Raw genomic sequence first — 19,848 nt, forward strand, 5'->3', positions numbered from 1 at the left:
GTGCTAAGGAGTCATTCAAAACCCTGCAGCCCAGTACAGATGGATTTAAATCAAAATTGTTTTTAGGAAGTGCTTCATGGCAAAACGTATGTAGCATGATAATGAACCATAATCTAAAATACGCAGTTACTTAAATCTCTTTCTGTATGTTCTGTACATGTAACGGAATGTAACCCTGTATTCTCCTCGTCTTTTTGCAGCAGGGTATAAGAGCTTGTGAGCTCCTTCTTGGCCATTCTGCCTTAAGGCATATGATCAACTTCCTTCTTGGCCCCAACCGGCAGAGTAACCAGGTAACAAGATATGCTTAACTTCTAATAGTCTGAGGAGAATAAGTATTTCATTCTAATTCATATGATAAGTTATAATGCCAACTGTTGAGACTTAAAGCAGTCTTGCATCCTCCCACCCGTTCTGCTTTGCTATTTCTGCAGCTAAGAGTCCAAGAGAAACAGAAGGAGAAATTTGATCCCTGTGTTTTGTCTTCCCCTTGTAGCAGGATGCCCAAGAAAGGGGACAGACTCCCTGTGATTAATTCCCTGGGTACAGCGCTAAATAGTCAGTAGTCCTTGAGGAAGAAGGAAGCCAGAGCTGTGTGTCTAGCATGACTTGATAGCTGGCAGGCATGGCTGTCTTAAGCCTACAGGTGGAGTTGGCTCAGCACAGTTAAACACGGATAGCTGTGAACTTGCTACGTGCACTGCGGAACTACTCCGTCTTGGAACACCTTCAGAATAACTGATAACAAGTTGCTCCTAGAAAGGGCTTTTTTGCATTAGTTGAAACAAATGGCTGCTTGCAACATAATCTCTAGTGCCTGGTTCAATATGACTACACCATATTACTACACCACAAAAACTAGTATGTCTTCTGACCTACCTGCGCACTCTCTTGGGACTTCAAAAGGCAGGCTAGTGCTTCTTTGAGGCTAGGCAAGAATGCTGCACATGGACTCCATGTATTATTGCAGTTCGCCACTTGAGTGTTCACTTGAGCATAGTTGCTCCTTGCCTCAGGCAAACAAGTCTATGTCTGGTTTTAGGAGTAGCTCTCCCCTTCAAACCCCCCCCCCAAAAAGTCTCTTTGTCGATTCAACTGTTGTGCCTGTCTGAACCAGTATGCACTGTTTGGTGATTGGCCCCCTGGAATGAAAAATAGATCTTTCTTATGTGAAGGGTTACTGTTTAAATAGGGCTTCGGAATTACCTGACTTTATTTTTTCCCCACCTTTCACTGCCAAAACAGAATCGCAGGTGGAGTTCAGCACAAGCTCGGGAGTTTGGATTCCTCCATAATACTGTGGCCCTGCTTGTCTTGCACTCTGATGTCTCCTCACAAAGGAATGTGGGTAGGTGATTCTGGTTTTGTCTCAGCCACCCAAGTTAGACAGCAGCTCTAAATATAGCTCAATTCATTTATCTTAGGTAAATTGTTACAATTTAATACCTTTACCGATAACACTGAATCCTTGTTTCCAGTGACAATTTGCTGTCCGCATATAAACTTGCTGCTGAGACCAGTGTTTTCAGGACTATGTATATTTGCATATTTGATATTTTTTACCTTTTTGTTTTTTTAGCTCCTGGTCTGTTTGTTCTGCGCTCACACCTTAACATTACCACCTCAGTGCCACTTCTGGCCCTCCATGAAGAAGTAGAAGCTTTGCTATTCCTTTCTGAGGGGAAGACTTATTTAATGGAGGTAATCTGCTGTTTTAGGTCTGTAGTTTATGATGATCGGGTACAGCCTTAAATTAATGCAAACTGAGCATCTAAAACAAGCCGTTCTAGCAATCAATCTTAAAACATTGTGCATCATGCGAGAGATGAAGGCCAAGTGGTGACGGCAAGTGAAGAGGTATCAAATAGCCTTGTGACCCTAAAGTCTATTTGACAGGAAGGACAACCTTGAAAACCTTTTAAAGTATTTATGGCAAACAGCCTACAGCTGCTTTTTTTTTTTTTAGAATAGCTGCCTAGCATTTGTCTCTTCTTTCTCCTTAGGTTATGCATGCGCTGAGGGAGTTAACTGGATCACTGTTGAGCCTCTTTGAGATGGTGGTGTACTGCTGCTTTTGTAATGAGCACTTTTCCTTTACCATGTTGCATTTCATCAAGGTAAGGAGGCGCTAATCAGAGTAGATTTTCAAAGCATGGCCTGCTCTAGAATTGGACTGCGATGAGAGGGAGAGAGGAAGCACCAATTCAGGCAAAGAAAGGGAGAGAGAAATTCTCGGAGCAAACACAGCCCTTAGCAGGAACACCACAAAAGATTAAGACTATTCAAAAAGTATTGTTACTCTTCTTTTTGAATTTTAACATCGTGTATCTATATTCAGCGCCTGAAGAAGGATTGTATATCTGAAACATTGAGCTTTTTAGATTCATCATTAAAGATACACGCTTTTCATAGCACCACAGAATGTCTCTCTCCCTTTTTTTGCTCTAGAATTGCCACAGTGCCTGAGACATTGATGGATGAGGAGCGGGGTGTTACTGCAGTAGCGCTGTGCCATGTAGAATCTAGCTGTTTACTGTATAATCTGTTGGCAAATGGTGATACTTTAAAATCTAAGAACTGACTCACATTTCAGCTTACATGGTTAACTATGGCAACATGTAAAAAAGTGGCCCTCCAGAGAGTTATGAATGGCCAGAGTTTCTGACATGTGTCAGAAGGCACATGTCGGTAGTGTCTGTACTCCGCAGATACCTTTGGGGTTTCATATTGGAATGGGTGACTCTCACTTTTATGATTCTTGAGATAGATGGAAAATTAGTTCTGTACCTTCTAAAAGCTGGAATTTATTAATTGATGTAATTGCTTATTTTCTTTCCCACCTGTCTACCAAGTAAAATAGCAAGGTGACTTACAATAAAAAATAAAACTAGATTAAAACAATAATTAAACAAATTAAAATACAATAAAAACACAGCAACAATAGAATAAAAACAGCACCCAAACTAACAGACTTGTTTAAACACCAAAGTCATGCTTGAATAAAAGTCTTTGCCTACTGGGCAGAAGGACAGCAGAGAGGGAGCAATCCTAGCCTCCTTGGGCAGGGGCCTCCACAGCCAGGGAGTGGCCACCGAGAAGGCCTTCTCTCACATCACCACAAAATGTGCCTCTGAAGATGGCAGTATTGAAAGAAGGCTCTCTCCCAAAGATCTTAAGACCTGGGCCGGCTCGTCTGGGAGAATATGGTCTCAGATGTCAAACATGGTCTGATTCGCAGACCTTTAACCTGTGGTTTGGTTAGCATTATGTGTGAACCAAGAACTCTGAGTTGTCTCTCCAGAAGCAAGCCAGAGAAACAACACAACAACATACCATGGGTTCTTCCTCTGGCTTGCTGGGGGTGAGACAATCCAAAGTTCCTGGTACATGCATAACATGAACCAAACCAGTCTGGGCCTTTGTGTGGGCTTTTCATGAGGCAGGAGATATGCACTCTGTGTGTGTTTGTAGCCCAGAGCTTCCATCCCTCCCACTCCTTTCTCTAATTTTAAATGTTTTAAAGATGTTTTAATCATGTATGGTATGTTTTTAATCAATTTTAATGTGTATTTTATTTCATGTTTTTATACTCTTTGTTTTATACTTTGAATGGTTTTGGGTTTTGTGAACCACCCAGGGAGCTTCGGCTGTTGGGCAGTATAAAAATGCAATAAATAATAAATATAATTTCCCCCTCCTACATGAATTGGTCTTGCTGTCTTCCCTCCAGCATTCTATCCTTTGAGCCAGTACTTCCAAAAAAAATTCTTCCAAATAAAGAATTCTGCCCCCAGAATTTGTAAAAAGCTTGTTTAAATATGCTTCTCTGATTGCACAGGTTTCTGATAAAAGTGCAAACATCCAGCACCCTGCTCTAATTCACGGATTTCCAAAAAATACAAAGGAATATATAGAACCATTTTTATCCTAGCTCTGATATTCATGTATGTACTCTTCCATCTGCTTGAATCTGTGTCATTGGCTTACAGTGTCAGCTGGAAGCTGCTCCACCCCATGAACTAAAGAACACCTTCCAGCTGCTTCATGAGGTATTGGTAAGTGAAAAGATCTTAATGCCAAATATTCTTTTACTTCTTTGGTTACATGTTGTGTTCAAGTATACATGAAAATGACAGAAACTAAGAACGTAGCTCTAGCTTCTAGGAGATAATTTGTATAGTACATATATTTTATGGTAATGCAGATTATCCCTTAATAGGTCTGGGCTCTGTAAATAAAGAAATAATGTTACTTGACTATTATTTGTCTTGGTGGTTTAACAATAAGTATAATCTACCCAAAGTTGACCCTTTTTAATTCAAGTTGTTTTCAGTGGGAAAGTAGCATTGCTTAACTTCCATTAGCATCAGTGTAATTGATTTAAAGTGTTTAACTCTCATGTTTGATCATAAGCTGTTTTTGCAAGCTTACAGAAGTTGGCTCGGGCCTAAATCATAAGGAACAGGATGAAGATGCTGCACAGAGCATTGTGGTAGAATGCCTGCTCTAGTTTGTTCAGAAAACTGATACGTGGACATGACTCCACCAACAATCTTGCATTAAGCTCTAATCTTTTTTGCACCCCTTTCTCACTGAGTCACGTAGTGCTCCAATATCTGAAGAGCTAGAGCCTATAATGTTAACACAGACACCAAATGTCACTTATAATCAAAATTTTCTGCTCCCTTTCACAGATTATTGAAGATCCTTTACAGATAGACCGGATCAAGTTTGCATTTGAGACTGAAAATGGATTACTAGGTTAGTAGATCTGTTGTGAAGAGTAACAAGAATCTGAACAACCAGTCAGCTAGTTCCCTACATACAAGGAGGATTTTGTCTTTTCAGTTGCCTGGCAAAATATTTTCAAACAAGAATTTAGGAACAGAATCTATGATTCATGAACTCTCAAAGAAATACTTTTTTGGTTGTGAAGGCAACAATTTGTATGGAAACTGAAATGCTTCTTATCATTTGGCTACTGCATCCTTAGGTGGTAGCAGAAGAATAGAATACTGCAGGATCTGTAATAATGAGGTCAAATTACTAGATAATTTAATTATACAGAAATTTGTAGGCAATCACACCATGTATTGCTTTTTTAATATAATAAAAGGAGTTCCAACTTCTTTTATTGTTGGGTAAGACATACTAGATCATAGCTAAACTCATGTCAAACTATGGTTAATGAAGCTCTACTATGATTATAAATGCAGTCTAAATTAACCAGCCATAGTTACAGCCATTATCTCCAGAGGCTGCTGCACCATGAAAATGAACACTCAAAGTTAATTGCTGAGAGAATAGAAGACAAAAGCAAGCAAGCATCTCTAAATCATGGGTTTGTCTATTGTACAGCTTAAAAGCTCAAATCCAAGTTAAGATTCTACGCTCTGGTTAGCATAAACTGTGGTTTGACATGATGTCAGAACTGAGACATTGGGCAAATGCAGAAGATTGCAGCGAGGAAAGCAACCATTGTGGCTGCTCCTGATGCGTGACATCACCATTTGCGTTATTCCCCATGCTGCAGTGTGCGGAATAAGGCAAGTGGTGATCGCAGGGGCATTCTACAACCTCTACTGCATGTTGTAGTTTGTAAGATATGACCACCCCCACCACATGCTCGATTTATTTATTTATTTATTTATTTATTTCATTTTTATACCACCCAATAGCCGAAGCTCTCTGGGCGGTTCACAAAAATTAAAACCGTAATAAAACAACCAACAGTGTAAAAACACAAATACAAAATACAGTATAAAAAGCACAACCAGGATAAAACCATGCAGCAGAAATGGATATAAGATTAAAATACAGAATTAGAACAGTAAAATTTAAATTTAAGTTAAAATTAAGTGTTAAAATACTGACAGAATAAAAAGGTCTTCAGCTGGCGACGAAAGGAGTACAGTGTAGGCGCCAAGCAGACCTCTCTGGGGAGCTCATTCCACAGCCGGGGTGCCACAGCGGAGAAAGCCCTCCTCCTAGTAGCCACCTGCCTCACTTCCTTTGGCAGGCGCTCATGGAGAAGGGCCCTGTGGATGATCTTAAGGTACGGGCAGGTACATATGGGAGGAGGCATTCCTTCAAATAACCTGGCCCCAAACCATTTAGGGCTTTGAATGTTAATAGCAGCACTTTGAATCGGGTCCGGACCTGGACTGGCAGCCAATGAAGTTGTAAAAGGACTGGCGTAATGTGATCTCGCTGGTCAGTCCCTGTTAGTAAACGGGGTTCGGGCGGCATGCCAGCCTGGTCTGCAGCATGGGGAACAATGCAAATGGTGGTCATGCGCACAGCATTTGCAGGGATGGGAGAGCAGCCATAACAGTTGCTTCCCTCACTGAGACAACCAAACCCAGTCATAGAATCTCATCTCCCTCATAAGTCAGGGTCCACTTTGAAGATCATTAATACTACTTAATACCTTTTTTTCTTTCAACAGCTCTGATGCACCATAGTAACCATGTGGACAGCAGTCGCTGCTATCAGTGTGTCAAATTCTTGGTCACTCTTGCTCAGAAGTAAGTGTAACAGTCAAGGAAAGTGAAAGTTAGTGTACTTTGTGCATATTAAGTTACAATGTTTCTTAAGGAACTGCTTCAAGGACCAATGGCTTTATTCTTTCATCCTTTTTTTTTTTTTCAGCTGGAAGTAGAATGTGGGGATCTATTGATCAGGCACTGATAATCGGCTTACCAAAATTTATTTATGTGTTTCAGTTTATTACGGATACTAGGATGGTGTTGAAAAAAAACTTTTATGTGAACCTAAATTAAAATGTCTGACCAAATAATGTTTTGATCTGGCGCTGAAAAGATTGTGTTGTCAGCACCAGCCTTATCTCTATGGGGAGGGTATTCCACTATTGGGCCTTGCTGCAGTGAAGGCTGTTTTCATATGGGGGTACTCAAAGAAGAGATTCCTCTGTAGGTTTTTTTTATTCATTGCTCCAAAGACTTTGGATGTGGAGTGGTATACAAATATTGTAAATAAATAAATAAGATCTTAAGGCACTGAAAGGTTGGTATAGCGAGAGGTGCTCTTTCAGATAATTGGATCCCAAGCAGTTCAGGGCTTTAAAGGTAAGCAAGCACCTTGAATTAGGTTTGGAAGTAAATAGGCAACCAGCATAACTCCTTCAGAATGGTTTTATTTATTTATTTATTTATTACATTTTTTATGCCACCCAATAGCCGAAGCTCTCTGGCTTCATCTGGCTGTACCAGTTAACATTCTGCCAGCTGCATTTTGCACTAGACCAGTGGTCTTCAACTGGTGGGTCGTGCCCCAAAAGTGGGTCATGAGATCAATCCAGATGGGTGGTGGCAAGGCTGTTGCCACTATGTTGAGCAATTGTGAAAGTGTTTCCCATGTTGCAGGTTGCGAGTCCGTCTTGGGTCTGGACCAGTTGAAGACCACTGCACTAGGCAAAGCTTCTGAGGCACCTTCATGGGCAGCCCCATGTATAACTCAATTCAGTAATTCAGTTGGGAGGTTATCAGAGCATGCATCACCATGGCTAATCTCATACTTCTGAAAGCAAATTTCTAGCCACTAATTTAGGGAAGAAAGTTACAGTATAGGTTGTGATGAAACTGATGGGAATTGATTGCTTAGATCATCTTGTCATAACTTTCTGTAGTTTGTAAATAGCTCCACAAGTTAGTAGCCCACATATTTATATTAGTCTGTCTGGAAGCACATCCTCGGTTTAGTTATGTCTGGCACGTTGACAGCTTAAAAATAGGAGTGGAGACCTCGGAAGTTCAGCCTTGTACCTTCAGTTGCATGGTAATAGTAGCCAGCTCAGAGAAAACATTGTAAAAGGGCAGCAAATATAAAGTCTGTTTTAAAAAGTGGCACCTTATACATGTTTCTTCATTGGTAAAGTCATCCTGGCACTGCTGGTTATTGCAGGAAATAGGCTTGTAAATAGCCACCTGCTTGGCAACCTGTGACAAGAATTCTTTCTATGTGACCAGGGATGGGCGTTTTTTGTAAAATGGCAAGATTTGTTCTCAGGTTGATGTGAGGAGGCATCCAACAATTGAATTAACTTGCCCTCTTGCCCAGGAACTCAAGGATCATGTGACTTAGATGTTTGCCTCTGGGCTTTGTGCTGCTAAATTCTGTTCAGATTCTTTTCCCAATCTTTGCCTAAGTCTGAGCCCTGCTATTCAGTTCTTAAATTCACATTCAAGATCTGCAATATATAGTCTTCGTTCACTTTGAAACATTTCACCCTGTCTGGTCTGTGTTGGCAGCACACAAGCAGACAAAGATACTACCATATTTCTTCGATTGTAAGACGCCATCGATTGTAAGATGCACACTAATTTCAGTACTACCAACAGAAAAAAAAAAACCTAAGACACACCCGTAATTCTAAGACACACCCCGTTTTTAGAGATGTTTATATGGGGGGGGGGGAAGTGTGTCTTAGAATCAAAGAAATAGGGTAAGTTTTATAGCCAAATGGCATTTTTAAGTGTGAAAAGGAAGTGTGATCCTTGAACAACTTATACATAGTTGTGATCATTCACTTTAAATTTCAAAGGTGCTCTGCTGCTAAAGATTATTTCAAGGAGAATTCACATCATTGGAGTTGGGCTGTACAGTGGCTTCAAATAAAGGTAATTTATGTTTTGTTATTATAAATGTTTCTTCAATGGCTGCAATACAGACTAATGTAAATCAAAACTCATCCATGTATTATCATATTTATTTTTATAGGCCTACAACTAAGTGCAGTATTTTTTTTTTAAAAAAAGGAGCAGACTTGCCCCCGGCCACTTACTGAAACTGTAAGACAGACAAATAAGGAAGGGGCTGGAGTCTGATTTAAGTAACAGCACAGTCACTATTCTAGGTAGAGAAGCACCCAGAGTGATTCTCCCCTCCTCAAGCAGCGCCCTATACTCTGTTCCCACATTGCTCAGTAAGGCCACCCAACCCTCCAGAGAGGCCTGGTGTGGGGCCACAAGTGGCTGCTGTGGGGGGAAGGATGCAGAAAACTTTACTTCCTTAAACTTCCTTAACTTACCTTAGGAATCCAAGCTAGTAGCCCCAACATTTAAGCTATGCTGTTATATGATTTGCATTAATGGATGGTTTCACATTTCTCTAGATGTCTGAACATTACTGGGCTCCACAGAGTAACGTATCCAATGAAACCTCAACGGCCAAAACCTTCCAGCGCACTATTTCTGCACAGGTCAGCCTCAATTTGACATGGGACCTCTACCAACCCTCTGTGGCTGTTACTCTTTTTTGATGTGATGAAAAACACATTCTCCAAGCTGGTGCGAGGAAGGCATCCCACAATGGGTTATCTCCCCCTATCACCCAGGAAAACGCAGTGACCGTGTGACTAAAATCTTTGAGTATTCTGTTGGTCCCAGGCTCCTCCTTGCCAATTCGTCCCTGCTTTTTGCCCAGGACAGAGCTAACTTTTGTCTCCTCCTACTCAAAATTTCTAATGTCTTCAAACACTTAAACTTTTAATCTTTGTTACCTCTTTAAATCTTCATCTCCTCAGTTATTTCTTCCCCTTTAAAAAATAATATCTTTCTCTATTTTTCTGCTCTGTCTTCTGTTTTCCTCATGGCCCCTCTGGCTGTGAAAAAGGCTTCTTAGGGCTGCATGAAAGAACAGAATAATCACAAATCTCAATAGTTAGGAGACCATTGAAAGACAAAAGCCCTAGTGGCCTCACCTCACAGCAGGAGAGCGATTTCGCAGACTGGGCTGGAGAGAAGAAGCGAGGCAGGTAGACACCACTTGCCGATTCTTGCCAAAGATCACAGGAGACTCCTTACAGGCCAAGGTCAAGGGAGTCAGGGCGTCTGAGACCACGCCACCATCTTCCCAGATGATGAAACTGCCAGAAGGGTGAGATTCAGGGCACGTTCCCCTCCCCACTGGAAAGCTTCCCACCAAATTGAGCAGGCGGACATTTTGCACAGCAGTTGCAGTCCACACCAACAAAATGAAACCATCCCTCCCCCACCACTTCTACCTCCAGGCAAGGGAATAAGGAACACCATCCCTACAGTATTAAAGACCTTTCCCAGTTAAATGACACAGTACTCTCCCAGCTAACAAAAGCCGTTCTGGATAATTTAACTGATTGCCTTTTAGATAAACACAAATTTAAGAACAGGAAGGGTGATAAAGCGTAACAGCAATTCACACACCTCTGAATTTTCTTCTGCCCCTCTTCTAAACACTAGAAATAAAAAGGACAAACCAAAGTTACAAATTCACAGCCAGATCAACCTAGTACTATTACGAGTTCACATTCCTCTGCAGACTGAAGGGAAGATTCACTGGACCTACGCTCCATAACCACAGGCAGCAATAGTAAAACAAACTGTTTTTACTGAGCGTCACCCAGAAAGTGATTAATCCATGCATCCCCACCAGGATCTCGATTCAGATGGGAAGGAGTGGGGGTGGTCAGAAGGCATCCCAGCCACACCCTACAAACGTTTACAATGTTTACTGAGCCTCTTTTCTCATCACCATACATGTCTGCCTATGCGTTTACTGGTCGGACCTTCTTGTGGGACATCAATAACTGACCATATTTTTGTCCCTCTTTGTATCTGTGCTTTATTCCTACCAGGAGATTGATCTGTACTCTTTTCTTCTGAGCTATAGCTATGGACGGAACAGGCAAGGAGGAACCTGGGACCAATAGAATACTCAAAAGTTTTAGTCACACGGTCCCTGCTTTATTAGCAAATTTATTTAATAGCTAATTTCGAATCACTTCAAGTAGCCCATTGCTTCAACGCAGAGAGGACTGAGAGGTTTCGTAAGTCCCCTTCAGTGCATCAAGAGCTTGCAGATGTTTAGGCTCCTTTATTGTTTGGGAGAATAGCGTTGATAAAAATGAGGATTTTACCAAAAAAAAATTGTTTAGAATGTTACCAATTAAGATATCGGAAAAGGAAATAAAGAGCTGGCAAATTATGGTTAACAATTTTTGTAATGGAAATAGAAAAGCAAGAATTAATAAGAAAATATGGTACAAAATGAAGAAAACGGGGATTAGGGCTCCCAAACATTAAATTATATTATGTAGCAAATCAGTTGAGATATGTAATAGAGAGTATAATAGGAATGGGAGATTTAAATTGGTTAGAGGGAAAAAAGGGAAAGGGTTAGATTGGAAGAAAATATATTCTTTAAGGACCATAATTCAAAGTGGAGGAGGGGAATTGAGAACCCTCTTTTAAAGAATGTATCAGAAATATGGCGAATATATATATAAAGGAAATTGGTTCCAGTCATTTCCCCAATAACACCAGTGGTGGTAATGAGGGAGTTTCCTGAAAATTTAAAAGAGGGATTGGTAAAGAAATTAAAAGATGAGAAAGTACTTAAAATAAGAGATTGGGTGGAGAAGATGGGAACTAAGGAAGAAATAAAAGAAAAATTAAAAGGGGTAAATATATCATGGTTCAATTGTATCCAAATGGAACAATGGACCAAAAAATGGCTAAAAGATAATAGAGATTGCAGAAAGAATACTAAATTTGAGAATTTGATCTTACAAAAAGAGAAAGAAAAAGAAGAAAACATATCGATAAAAGGATTAATGAGTGAAATATATAAAATATTATTGGAAAAGGAAACTCAAGAAGATTCTGTTAGGATGGCATGGGAAACAGATATGAATGAGGAAATAGAGCAACAGGACTGGGGGGGATATGGAAACAAAGAGTGTTGAAAAATATGTCTGTAAGGATAAAAGAAAATTATTATAAGATAATTTGGAGGTGGTATCTAACTCCAATAAAATTAAACTTAATAAATAAAGAGAACTCGATACTTTGTTGGAGAGGATGTCAGGAGAAAGGAACGTATATACATATGTGGTGGAATTGTGAACATGTACAAAAATTATGGAAAATGGTGTATAGAGAAATAAATGAAATAACTGGAATGGATTTAGGAGAAACACCAAGTGTAGCATTATTATCAAGGTTTGGAAATCTTAAATGTAATCAGATGGAAAAAGAATTAATAACGAACCTGTTAACAGCTGCAAGGTTAATGCTGTCCAGAAATTGGAAGGTTCAAGGTGATTAGGATATAGAAGATTGGTATAAAGAAATATGGGATATTGCTATAAATGATAAATTAACATGAAATGTTAGATTTAGAAGGGGAATAACAAGCAACAATGATTTTGAAGAGATATGGAAATTGTTCCTAGAACATGTATTGTTAAAAGGCAGAGGAACACCTCCAGACGATTCAATGCAATTTTGGAAACTAGAATAAGATCCCGAGGGTGGGGGGCACTTATTAATGTGAGTTAGTTAAGAAGTAGAATGTATAGCTAAGAAATAAGAGGAATGTTATGTTATGAATGTATATGATTTGTTAAATAATAATTTTTTAAAAAAGGCTCCTATATTGGAGCACCACCGTGCAAAATGTTTTTGCCGGTTCTTGCATGGAGGGGGAAGGAGGGGTATGTAATATTTGACTCAGTCTGACCTTATACTTGTTTATAAATATTGCAGGTTTTTTCCCTTGGTAAATTATATAAATTATATAAAAAAATATTAACATGGCTCTTATGTCCTGTACTCTTCCTTAGGACACATTGGCGTATGCCACAGCCTTGCTAAATGAGAAAGATCAATCGGGAAGCAGTAATGGATCTGAGAGCAGTCCAGCCAATGAGAATGGTGGCAGACATCTACAACAGGTAAGTAGATTAATCTTGTTGTGGCCATTACATAATGCCTGGCATAAGTGATGTCCTTACCAGTAAGCAAAAGCAAAGGAAAACGTATTGACTCTTGATTGTTTCTAAATGAGAAAGGTGCTGAAATGCTACATAAAAATATACATCTTCAAAATCAGAGTGCTCCTAATACCTTGAATTCCACTTAGATATTCATCTGCTTTATAATGATATAGTGGCCATTTTCCATATTTCCTATTCACAAAGCCATGATTTTGGAGCCTTGCAGAGACTCTTCCACCTAGAAAATAATTCATGTGAGGGGCTCCTTGTGTTGTTCTACTGGTTTTTAATCCCTCCACTGCAAATTGAGTTTTTAATTGCTACTTTTAACTGATAAAATGAAAAATCTGATTATTTGTAAGTCAGGTTGGGCCCTTACCATGTCCTACTGCCTATTTTCCAAATGTACAGCCGTATTCCAAATTTAGTAGCCACTGCAGTGTGCTCTGTTTTTAAGACCCTGTTTGTCAACTAGATAAGCTTTCAGGCCAGTCTTAGCACTAAAGGAGTGGTGAACATAGTACAGGGAGTAAAATAATATTGAAATGTGTAACGAAAAAGGTACAAAATAATTCCCCAGTATAGTGAATTCATTTGATGCTGAGCCAGCTTATGGGGCATCTATTTTTAAGCAACCTTTGATATACTGGACTTTTAATATACTCCCTTAGATAAGACTCATACCTCAGGCTTTAAAATACTCCAGCAGGAATAAGTTCTGCCAGTGACATCTTGAAGGCTTACTCTGTTTTTGGAGTTGTTTTTTTAAAGAAAAAGAACGTAAGAGCTGAGCTGGAGCTGTCACCAAGCCTATGTAGTCCAGCAGTCTGTTCTCACAGTGGCCAACAAAGTGCCTGTGGAAAGCCCACAAGCAGCACTATCAAAATGTGTAGTGAATTCCATAGTTTAACTCCCTGTAGTGTGAAAAGATGCTTATATCTGTTTGGCTTTCTGTTCTACTTTGTGCCATCATGTCAACTTTCCTTTTGTGAACTGGCTGTTAAAAGCTGTAGGCAAGATAACTACAGGAAACATCTAAATGTCGGCCATGCAGTGATACTTCACTGCGTATCACTTGAGGAACAGCATATCCTTTCCTAACTTTCCTTGTGTTTTTTAAAGGGCTCAGTGTCTCCTATGATGATTGGTGAACCTAAAAGTGACCTTGATGATGTGGACCCTTAGTGGTTACCTGCAAGCTGAAAAACAGGAGTTCAACTGAAGTATTGAATACTTGGCGCCTTTCTGATATTGCTAGAATCCCATTGCATTCACCTTTAGAAGAATCTGAAGCGAAGGCTTTCTAAGAATCAGTGGCCATGCTACTTCCTAAAGTTAAAGCAGTCTTCAACTTGAGAACTTTACGCATCAAGCTGTGAGGAACTCCCAACGTCATTGGCGGTTCTTGTGGGATGCTAGTCTAGGCATGAGTTTAAAAAAAATCTTGTCAGATTTCACCAGTGTAAGGAAAAAGTATCAAGTGGTTGAATTTTTTATTATGTGAATCTTTAATGAGTGAATGTAAAACTATTGCTTTTCTGTGATGCTGCAAAAAACTTTTGGTTTTTATACAGAAGAAAAAAAATCAGACTGCCTTTAGGAATGGAGGGCAAATTTTTAATCTTTCTGAAAATATTGAATAGGAATATTCAAAATTATGTAAAAATGTGTGATGACTTATACTTGGCATTGTAAAATATTAGTTAAGAATCCGTTTACATAAGGACCTTTGTATTTAATATGTCTCCTAGGTAATTTGTATAGCGCTTTACAGAAAGGGTTTGTTTAGAGAGCCCTTTTGTGTAAGGATGGTTATTCCTTATGGAATGGTTTTGGTACAAGAAAGTCTGGAATTGGTAACTTTTTTTTCGATGTCATTAAGTAAATGGGTAAGAGCAATAAAAGAGCTTTGTTTATTCCAAGAATACACTTATGTATTGTGGCATCAATGGATCTTTTTTTAAAAAAATGTTGATGAGTAAGTTTAACAAAAAAGCACTTTAAGACAGAATTTTATTGCTGTTTGCCTCCTTAAAACATCGTTCTAATACTTGGAGACATATTGAATAAATTGTAGTCTTAATGATGTGATCTGCAATCATTTGCTTATGCTTTGAATTTGAAAGAATTGGAATTGGCTGTATAGGATTCCTTGAGTGATGTGAGACATGGGAATTTTTTAAAAATTTTAACACAGGCAAAGGATTGTAGGCTTTGTTTTGCTTGGCCAGGCAGCATTTAGAATACAACAGGTTTATTTGCTCCATAATAACTGGAAACCAACTGAACTTAACATGGGTATGATTTTGTTTTCCCATGTGAAATGCAGTTAAGTGATCTCTTTAGCAGCTCTGGATATTAGTTTCTTCTGTGCCAATTTTGAGTTTCATCTTCACTTTTTCACATTTTTCTTCACTGCTTTTGCCTTTGTTCTAGGATTTTTGCCTTAATTTAAACAAACTGCACCATGCACATGAATTGAGTGGAAGTCATAACGAGTGCCTGGGTTACCTCTACTATGGAAGGATTTGCCAAGTCAAAGGCACAAACAGCCAAAAAGTGCCTCTTTTTTTCTTTTCACTTTTTTATGTACTGTTGCAAAACCTGATCTGGCATATAGCTTTCTTCAATGTTATGCACTAATTGTGAATATTACAGGTCATTTCACTCTTGAAGGAAACAGCTGTACATCTTCCAGTCGGAATTTTCTGCCACATGCAGGAGTCAAAGGAGTAGTGTTAATAACGCTGCATATGCAAACCAAACATTTCAGTTGAATTTATTTTCAAGACAATTTTCATTTAAATGTGGCAGAGTTCACATATTTATAGCCTCCAAAATTTTAAATGTGTTATTTTAAAATTTTGAATAAATGTTTATGTCCTACCCCCATCCTTATTGTATCACCTTATCTTCACTTTAACTTTAATCAAACCAAGTATTACCGAGGTGATATTAGATGGGAAGTATCACTTTTCTTAATCCAAAGGAATTGGAAGGTTCCATCATTTCCTATGGAAACGGTGGTCTCTTATCACAGGCTGAAAGAATGTTGCTTGCAAAAACCCCAAGATGGCCTGTTTCACCACCATACATTCTGCAACCATTGCAGGCTGTTTCCTGATCCTCGTCCTGCATGTACAAAGTTGATGGTTATGGTTTTCAAGTACAATACTTGGTCAATTATTTGGTTTCCAGCTGCTATCACTTGAATCTGCTGAAGAATATTTTTTTTAAAGAAATCTAATGCAACAAATCTAGTTTGCTGTGTAAATTGTGACATGTTTATATGTTGTGATCACTTTTACTGCCAGTCTTTTTGGATGAAAAACGGATTTTATACATATTAACGGAACGTTCTGTAGGAGTGGGGCAATCACAGTTCGACTGTATGCTCTTGTTGTGTATGGGTTTGTCCAACTTAATTCCTAAGGCATTTGGAACTGGAAAAGAAAAGGCAGTTTTCATGGAAAAGAATCCTGGTCAACGGAATAAAGTTTATTCCTCTCACAAAAACCAGTCTGTTCATTAAGTTGTGAAAAGAGGCCAGTTGCTATGTTGCTGGTCCATTTTACCCAGTTAACTGCTCTTTACTCATTCAAAACTGAAGACTAGAATGAATCTACGAACCTGTAATCTCAGTAGATTAGGTAGCTGTCTAGGATAAAATGTGATATAAGCAGAGTCCAAAGAATGTTAGCTTTTCATTTTAGCAATGGAGCTTCCTCTTCAGGCTATCTCCAGTATGTGCCAGCAGCACCTACCAAAGAGAGGAGGATGTAGCTGGGTGCTAGGCCTACCTTCAGCCACTGCTGCTACCACACAAGCACCCAGCTCCTGTCCTCGTTCCACCCAAACCAGGCACAAAGGGATTCTCTGTCCCAAATGGCAGGAACTATACTTTCTATTCACCTGCACGGAAGAAACAGATGTGATACAGTCTGCAGTACACCAATAAACCTTTGGAAAGGAAGTAATTTGTGTGAATTTGCACCTGTGCAATTGTACACTTCAGGCTATGGGGGAAATGCACATTTTTGGCTATTTGCTTTTGCTTTTTTCCAAAGGTTTATTTGTGCCACCCCATATTTAGCACACCCAAGATTTTCCCTCCCCTTTGTGAAATTGCACAGCATTTTGAAGGTGGATTCGGTGCCTCCTGACTAGGGGAGGCTGCCTATGAAGTGTGGTCTCAATCCTTCAAGGGTTTATAAAGTGGCTGCAGCTGTATGAACCTGTCTTGCTGCACAACTCTATAGGCAAGCAAATTAACCCACAGTGCCCATAAATAACAGTAACCCCGTTGAGTTAAATAAACCCTACTGCAGACTGTGGGTTATTTCGGGCAAATGGGTAAAAAAAAATTCCCAACAGACAACACAGGAATTTAACCCATCATGGGTTATTGTGTCATCCAAACCCAGAGATTGCATACTTCTCAAATCTAATTGTAGATAAATACTTTGCTTAAAAGTTCAAGGAGTTACATATGCATTCAAGTAAGGTAATATGAAATTTTATGTCAAAAAAGATGACATTATAAAATGTTATATAAAACAGAATAAATAGTTTCCAGATAAAAATGTAAAATCTACAGCATGGGATGTTTTTCTCCACATCAAGCAGTATGAATTACAGTAGATACGTTTCTGTATTAGCCCCAAAACCAACAAAGTATTACATGCTGTCTACATTGTTCAGGATTCCGTTTTCATTTTGGCCTTTCTTGAAGCAGAAAAAGCCACTTAGGCTTGTAAACTATGCACACTTACCTGGAAGTAAGCTCCATTGAATACATTAGGACTTACTTCTGTGTAAGCATGCATGGATGCTCTGTTATGTTATTTTTAACATATTAATTGAACATACAATTACATTTAAACATTGAGTAAATGGCAAAAGAAAAGGAACAGTCCTTTTATAAAAAAAAAACATTTAAATGATAGTTACCAAGTGCTTTATCTGTAAACCAAACTGTTTGGCCTACATTACTGACAGTGGGTTTAACTTCACAGTATCTCAAGTGTGGATAAAGGGTACTTGATCTCCTGAGTCTTAAGTGCTTTTAAAAGCTTTGGGTACTCGTGTAAAGAAACACTCTGCATTTGCTCAGTGGGTTTCTTAGAGCCCATCAATAAAACCCTTTTCTAAGTGAGCAGTTCCGTCCACCTCTTTAGTGGAAATTTCTTGTCCAACGTTGTTGATCACTTTGCAGTGTATTCTCCACTCCTGAGAACAAAAGCTACCTTCGTTTATTGGGACAGTGGATCCACAGTTGGCTACAGAATGCTTCTCAATGGTACCTTCTCAAACTAGGGGGAGGTAACGAGTGGGGCACCGCAGAACTCAGTCCTGGGCCCAGTGTACTTCAACATTTTTATTAACGATTTGGATGAGGAGGTGCAGGGAATGCTTATTAAATTTGCAGATCACAAAATTGGGTGGGATAGCTAATACCCTGGAAGACAGAAACAAACTTCAAAGTGATCTTGATAGGCTGGAGTGCTGGGCTGAAAACAACAGAATGAAATTTAATAGAGATAAATGCCAAGCTCTTTACCTAGGAAAAAGAAACCAAATGCACAGTTACACAATGGGGGATACTTGGCTCAGAAATACTACAAGTGAGAAGGATCTTGGAATTGTTGTAGATCACAAGCTGAATATGAGCCCATGGTGTGATGTGCCTGCAAAAAATGCAAATGCTATTTTGGGCTGCATTAATTTGGCACTAGTTATGCCTCATCTTGAGTACTGCAGTTCTGGGCACCACTTCAAGAAGGATGCAGACAAACTGGAGCATATTCAAAGGAGGGCAACGGGGATGATCAGGGGTCTGGAAACAAAGCCCATATGAGGAGGGATTTAAAGAACTGGGCATGTTTAGCCTGGAGAAGAGAAGATTGAGGGGAGACTTGATAGCACTCTTCAAATACTTGCAAGATTGTCAGGGCCAGGATCTCTTTTTGATCATCCCAGAGTGCAGGACATGGAATAATGGGCTCAAGTTACAGGAAGCCAAATTCTGGCTGGACACCAGGGAAAACTTCCTGATTGTTAGAGCAGTACGACAATGGAACCAGTTACCTAGGGAGGTCGTGGGCTCTCCGACACTAGAGGCATTCAAGAAGCAGCTGGACAGCCATCTGTCAGGGATGCTTTAAGGTGGATTCCTGCATTGAGCAGGGGGTTGGACTCGATGGCCTTATAGGCCCCTTCCAACTCTACTATTCTGTGATAGATATATAGATATTTCCTACTGGCTGGAAAACTGAATATGCCGTTGCCACTGTGTTTTCCTTGGCAATGTAACCTAACAGGGACAACAGTGGGCAATTCAATAGAAGAAAAGTGGGAATGGACAATATCCCTTATAGAAGTGGCTTCTCTTGGTTAGAAGGCAGCATCATAGAAATGAACTTGGCCAATGTCCCTATTCAGTGCAGAGGGTTTAAGTGTACAAGTACTCATGGAAATGGGGTGTGTAAGGCACTTTGGAACAAGAAACGCTGAAGAAATTAAATTGGAGTATGAGCAAAATGCTGTACTCGCCATTTTATAAGCCATTTCCATGGCCTTCATTATCCCTCTGCCTTGACTTGGCATTGGAGAAAATTTTCAGGCATTGGAGCTTTAGAGTGCAAGCCTATGGATGTTTAGATAGGAAAAAGGGTGGTTTTTCTGTCTAAATATGCATAGGATTGCACCCTTAAGTATACACTTAGTTCAGCCAAGTCTAGAAATTCTGACTGATAATGTCAACAGTCTATTTCTGACCTCATCTTAGTCTACTATCCTCTCTATCTTGTACAGTCAACCTTGTTGAACAACTTTGCTTTATGGGCATAGGAGAGCAAAGGTAGAGACCACTAATGCTTCGGTGGGGTTAAGCTTTTAGATGCCCTATAATGCTATTTACTATAGTAACTACATCTTATTACATGGAAAGACACCTTAAAAAAACCAACAAACAATGATTCCCAGACTATGATTAGGACTTTTATGCATATGCAACCTGGAATCTGGGGCAGAATTTTGAATGCTGATTATCTTGCCTTTTATCATCTAAGAAA

The 19,848-nt window shown here is 39.4% G+C and overlaps 1 protein-coding gene across 2 annotated transcripts in view; it reads left to right on the forward strand.

Moving 5' to 3' along the window:
- The window catches only part of USP24 (ubiquitin specific peptidase 24), a 95,119-nt gene extending 78,430 nt beyond the window's left edge, over positions 1-16,689 (forward strand). For both annotated transcript variants that reach the window (XM_063138420.1, XM_063138428.1), the window contains exons 57-67: positions 201-293; positions 1,246-1,348; positions 1,580-1,701; positions 2,004-2,117; positions 3,990-4,055; positions 4,695-4,761; positions 6,449-6,527; positions 8,564-8,639; positions 9,134-9,220; positions 12,623-12,733; positions 13,898-16,689. In XM_063138420.1, coding sequence (XP_062994490.1) covers positions 201-293; positions 1,246-1,348; positions 1,580-1,701; positions 2,004-2,117; positions 3,990-4,055; positions 4,695-4,761; positions 6,449-6,527; positions 8,564-8,639; positions 9,134-9,220; positions 12,623-12,733; positions 13,898-13,960 — 981 coding nt within the window. In that variant the 3' untranslated portion in view covers positions 13,961-16,689. The remainder of the gene's footprint in view (positions 1-200; positions 294-1,245; positions 1,349-1,579; positions 1,702-2,003; positions 2,118-3,989; positions 4,056-4,694; positions 4,762-6,448; positions 6,528-8,563; positions 8,640-9,133; positions 9,221-12,622; positions 12,734-13,897) is intronic.
- Positions 16,690-19,848: the final 3,159 nt, after the last annotated feature.

This window comes from Elgaria multicarinata, chromosome 1, assembly GCF_023053635.1.
Source record: "Elgaria multicarinata webbii isolate HBS135686 ecotype San Diego chromosome 1, rElgMul1.1.pri, whole genome shotgun sequence".
NCBI lineage: Eukaryota > Metazoa > Chordata > Lepidosauria > Squamata > Anguidae > Elgaria > Elgaria multicarinata.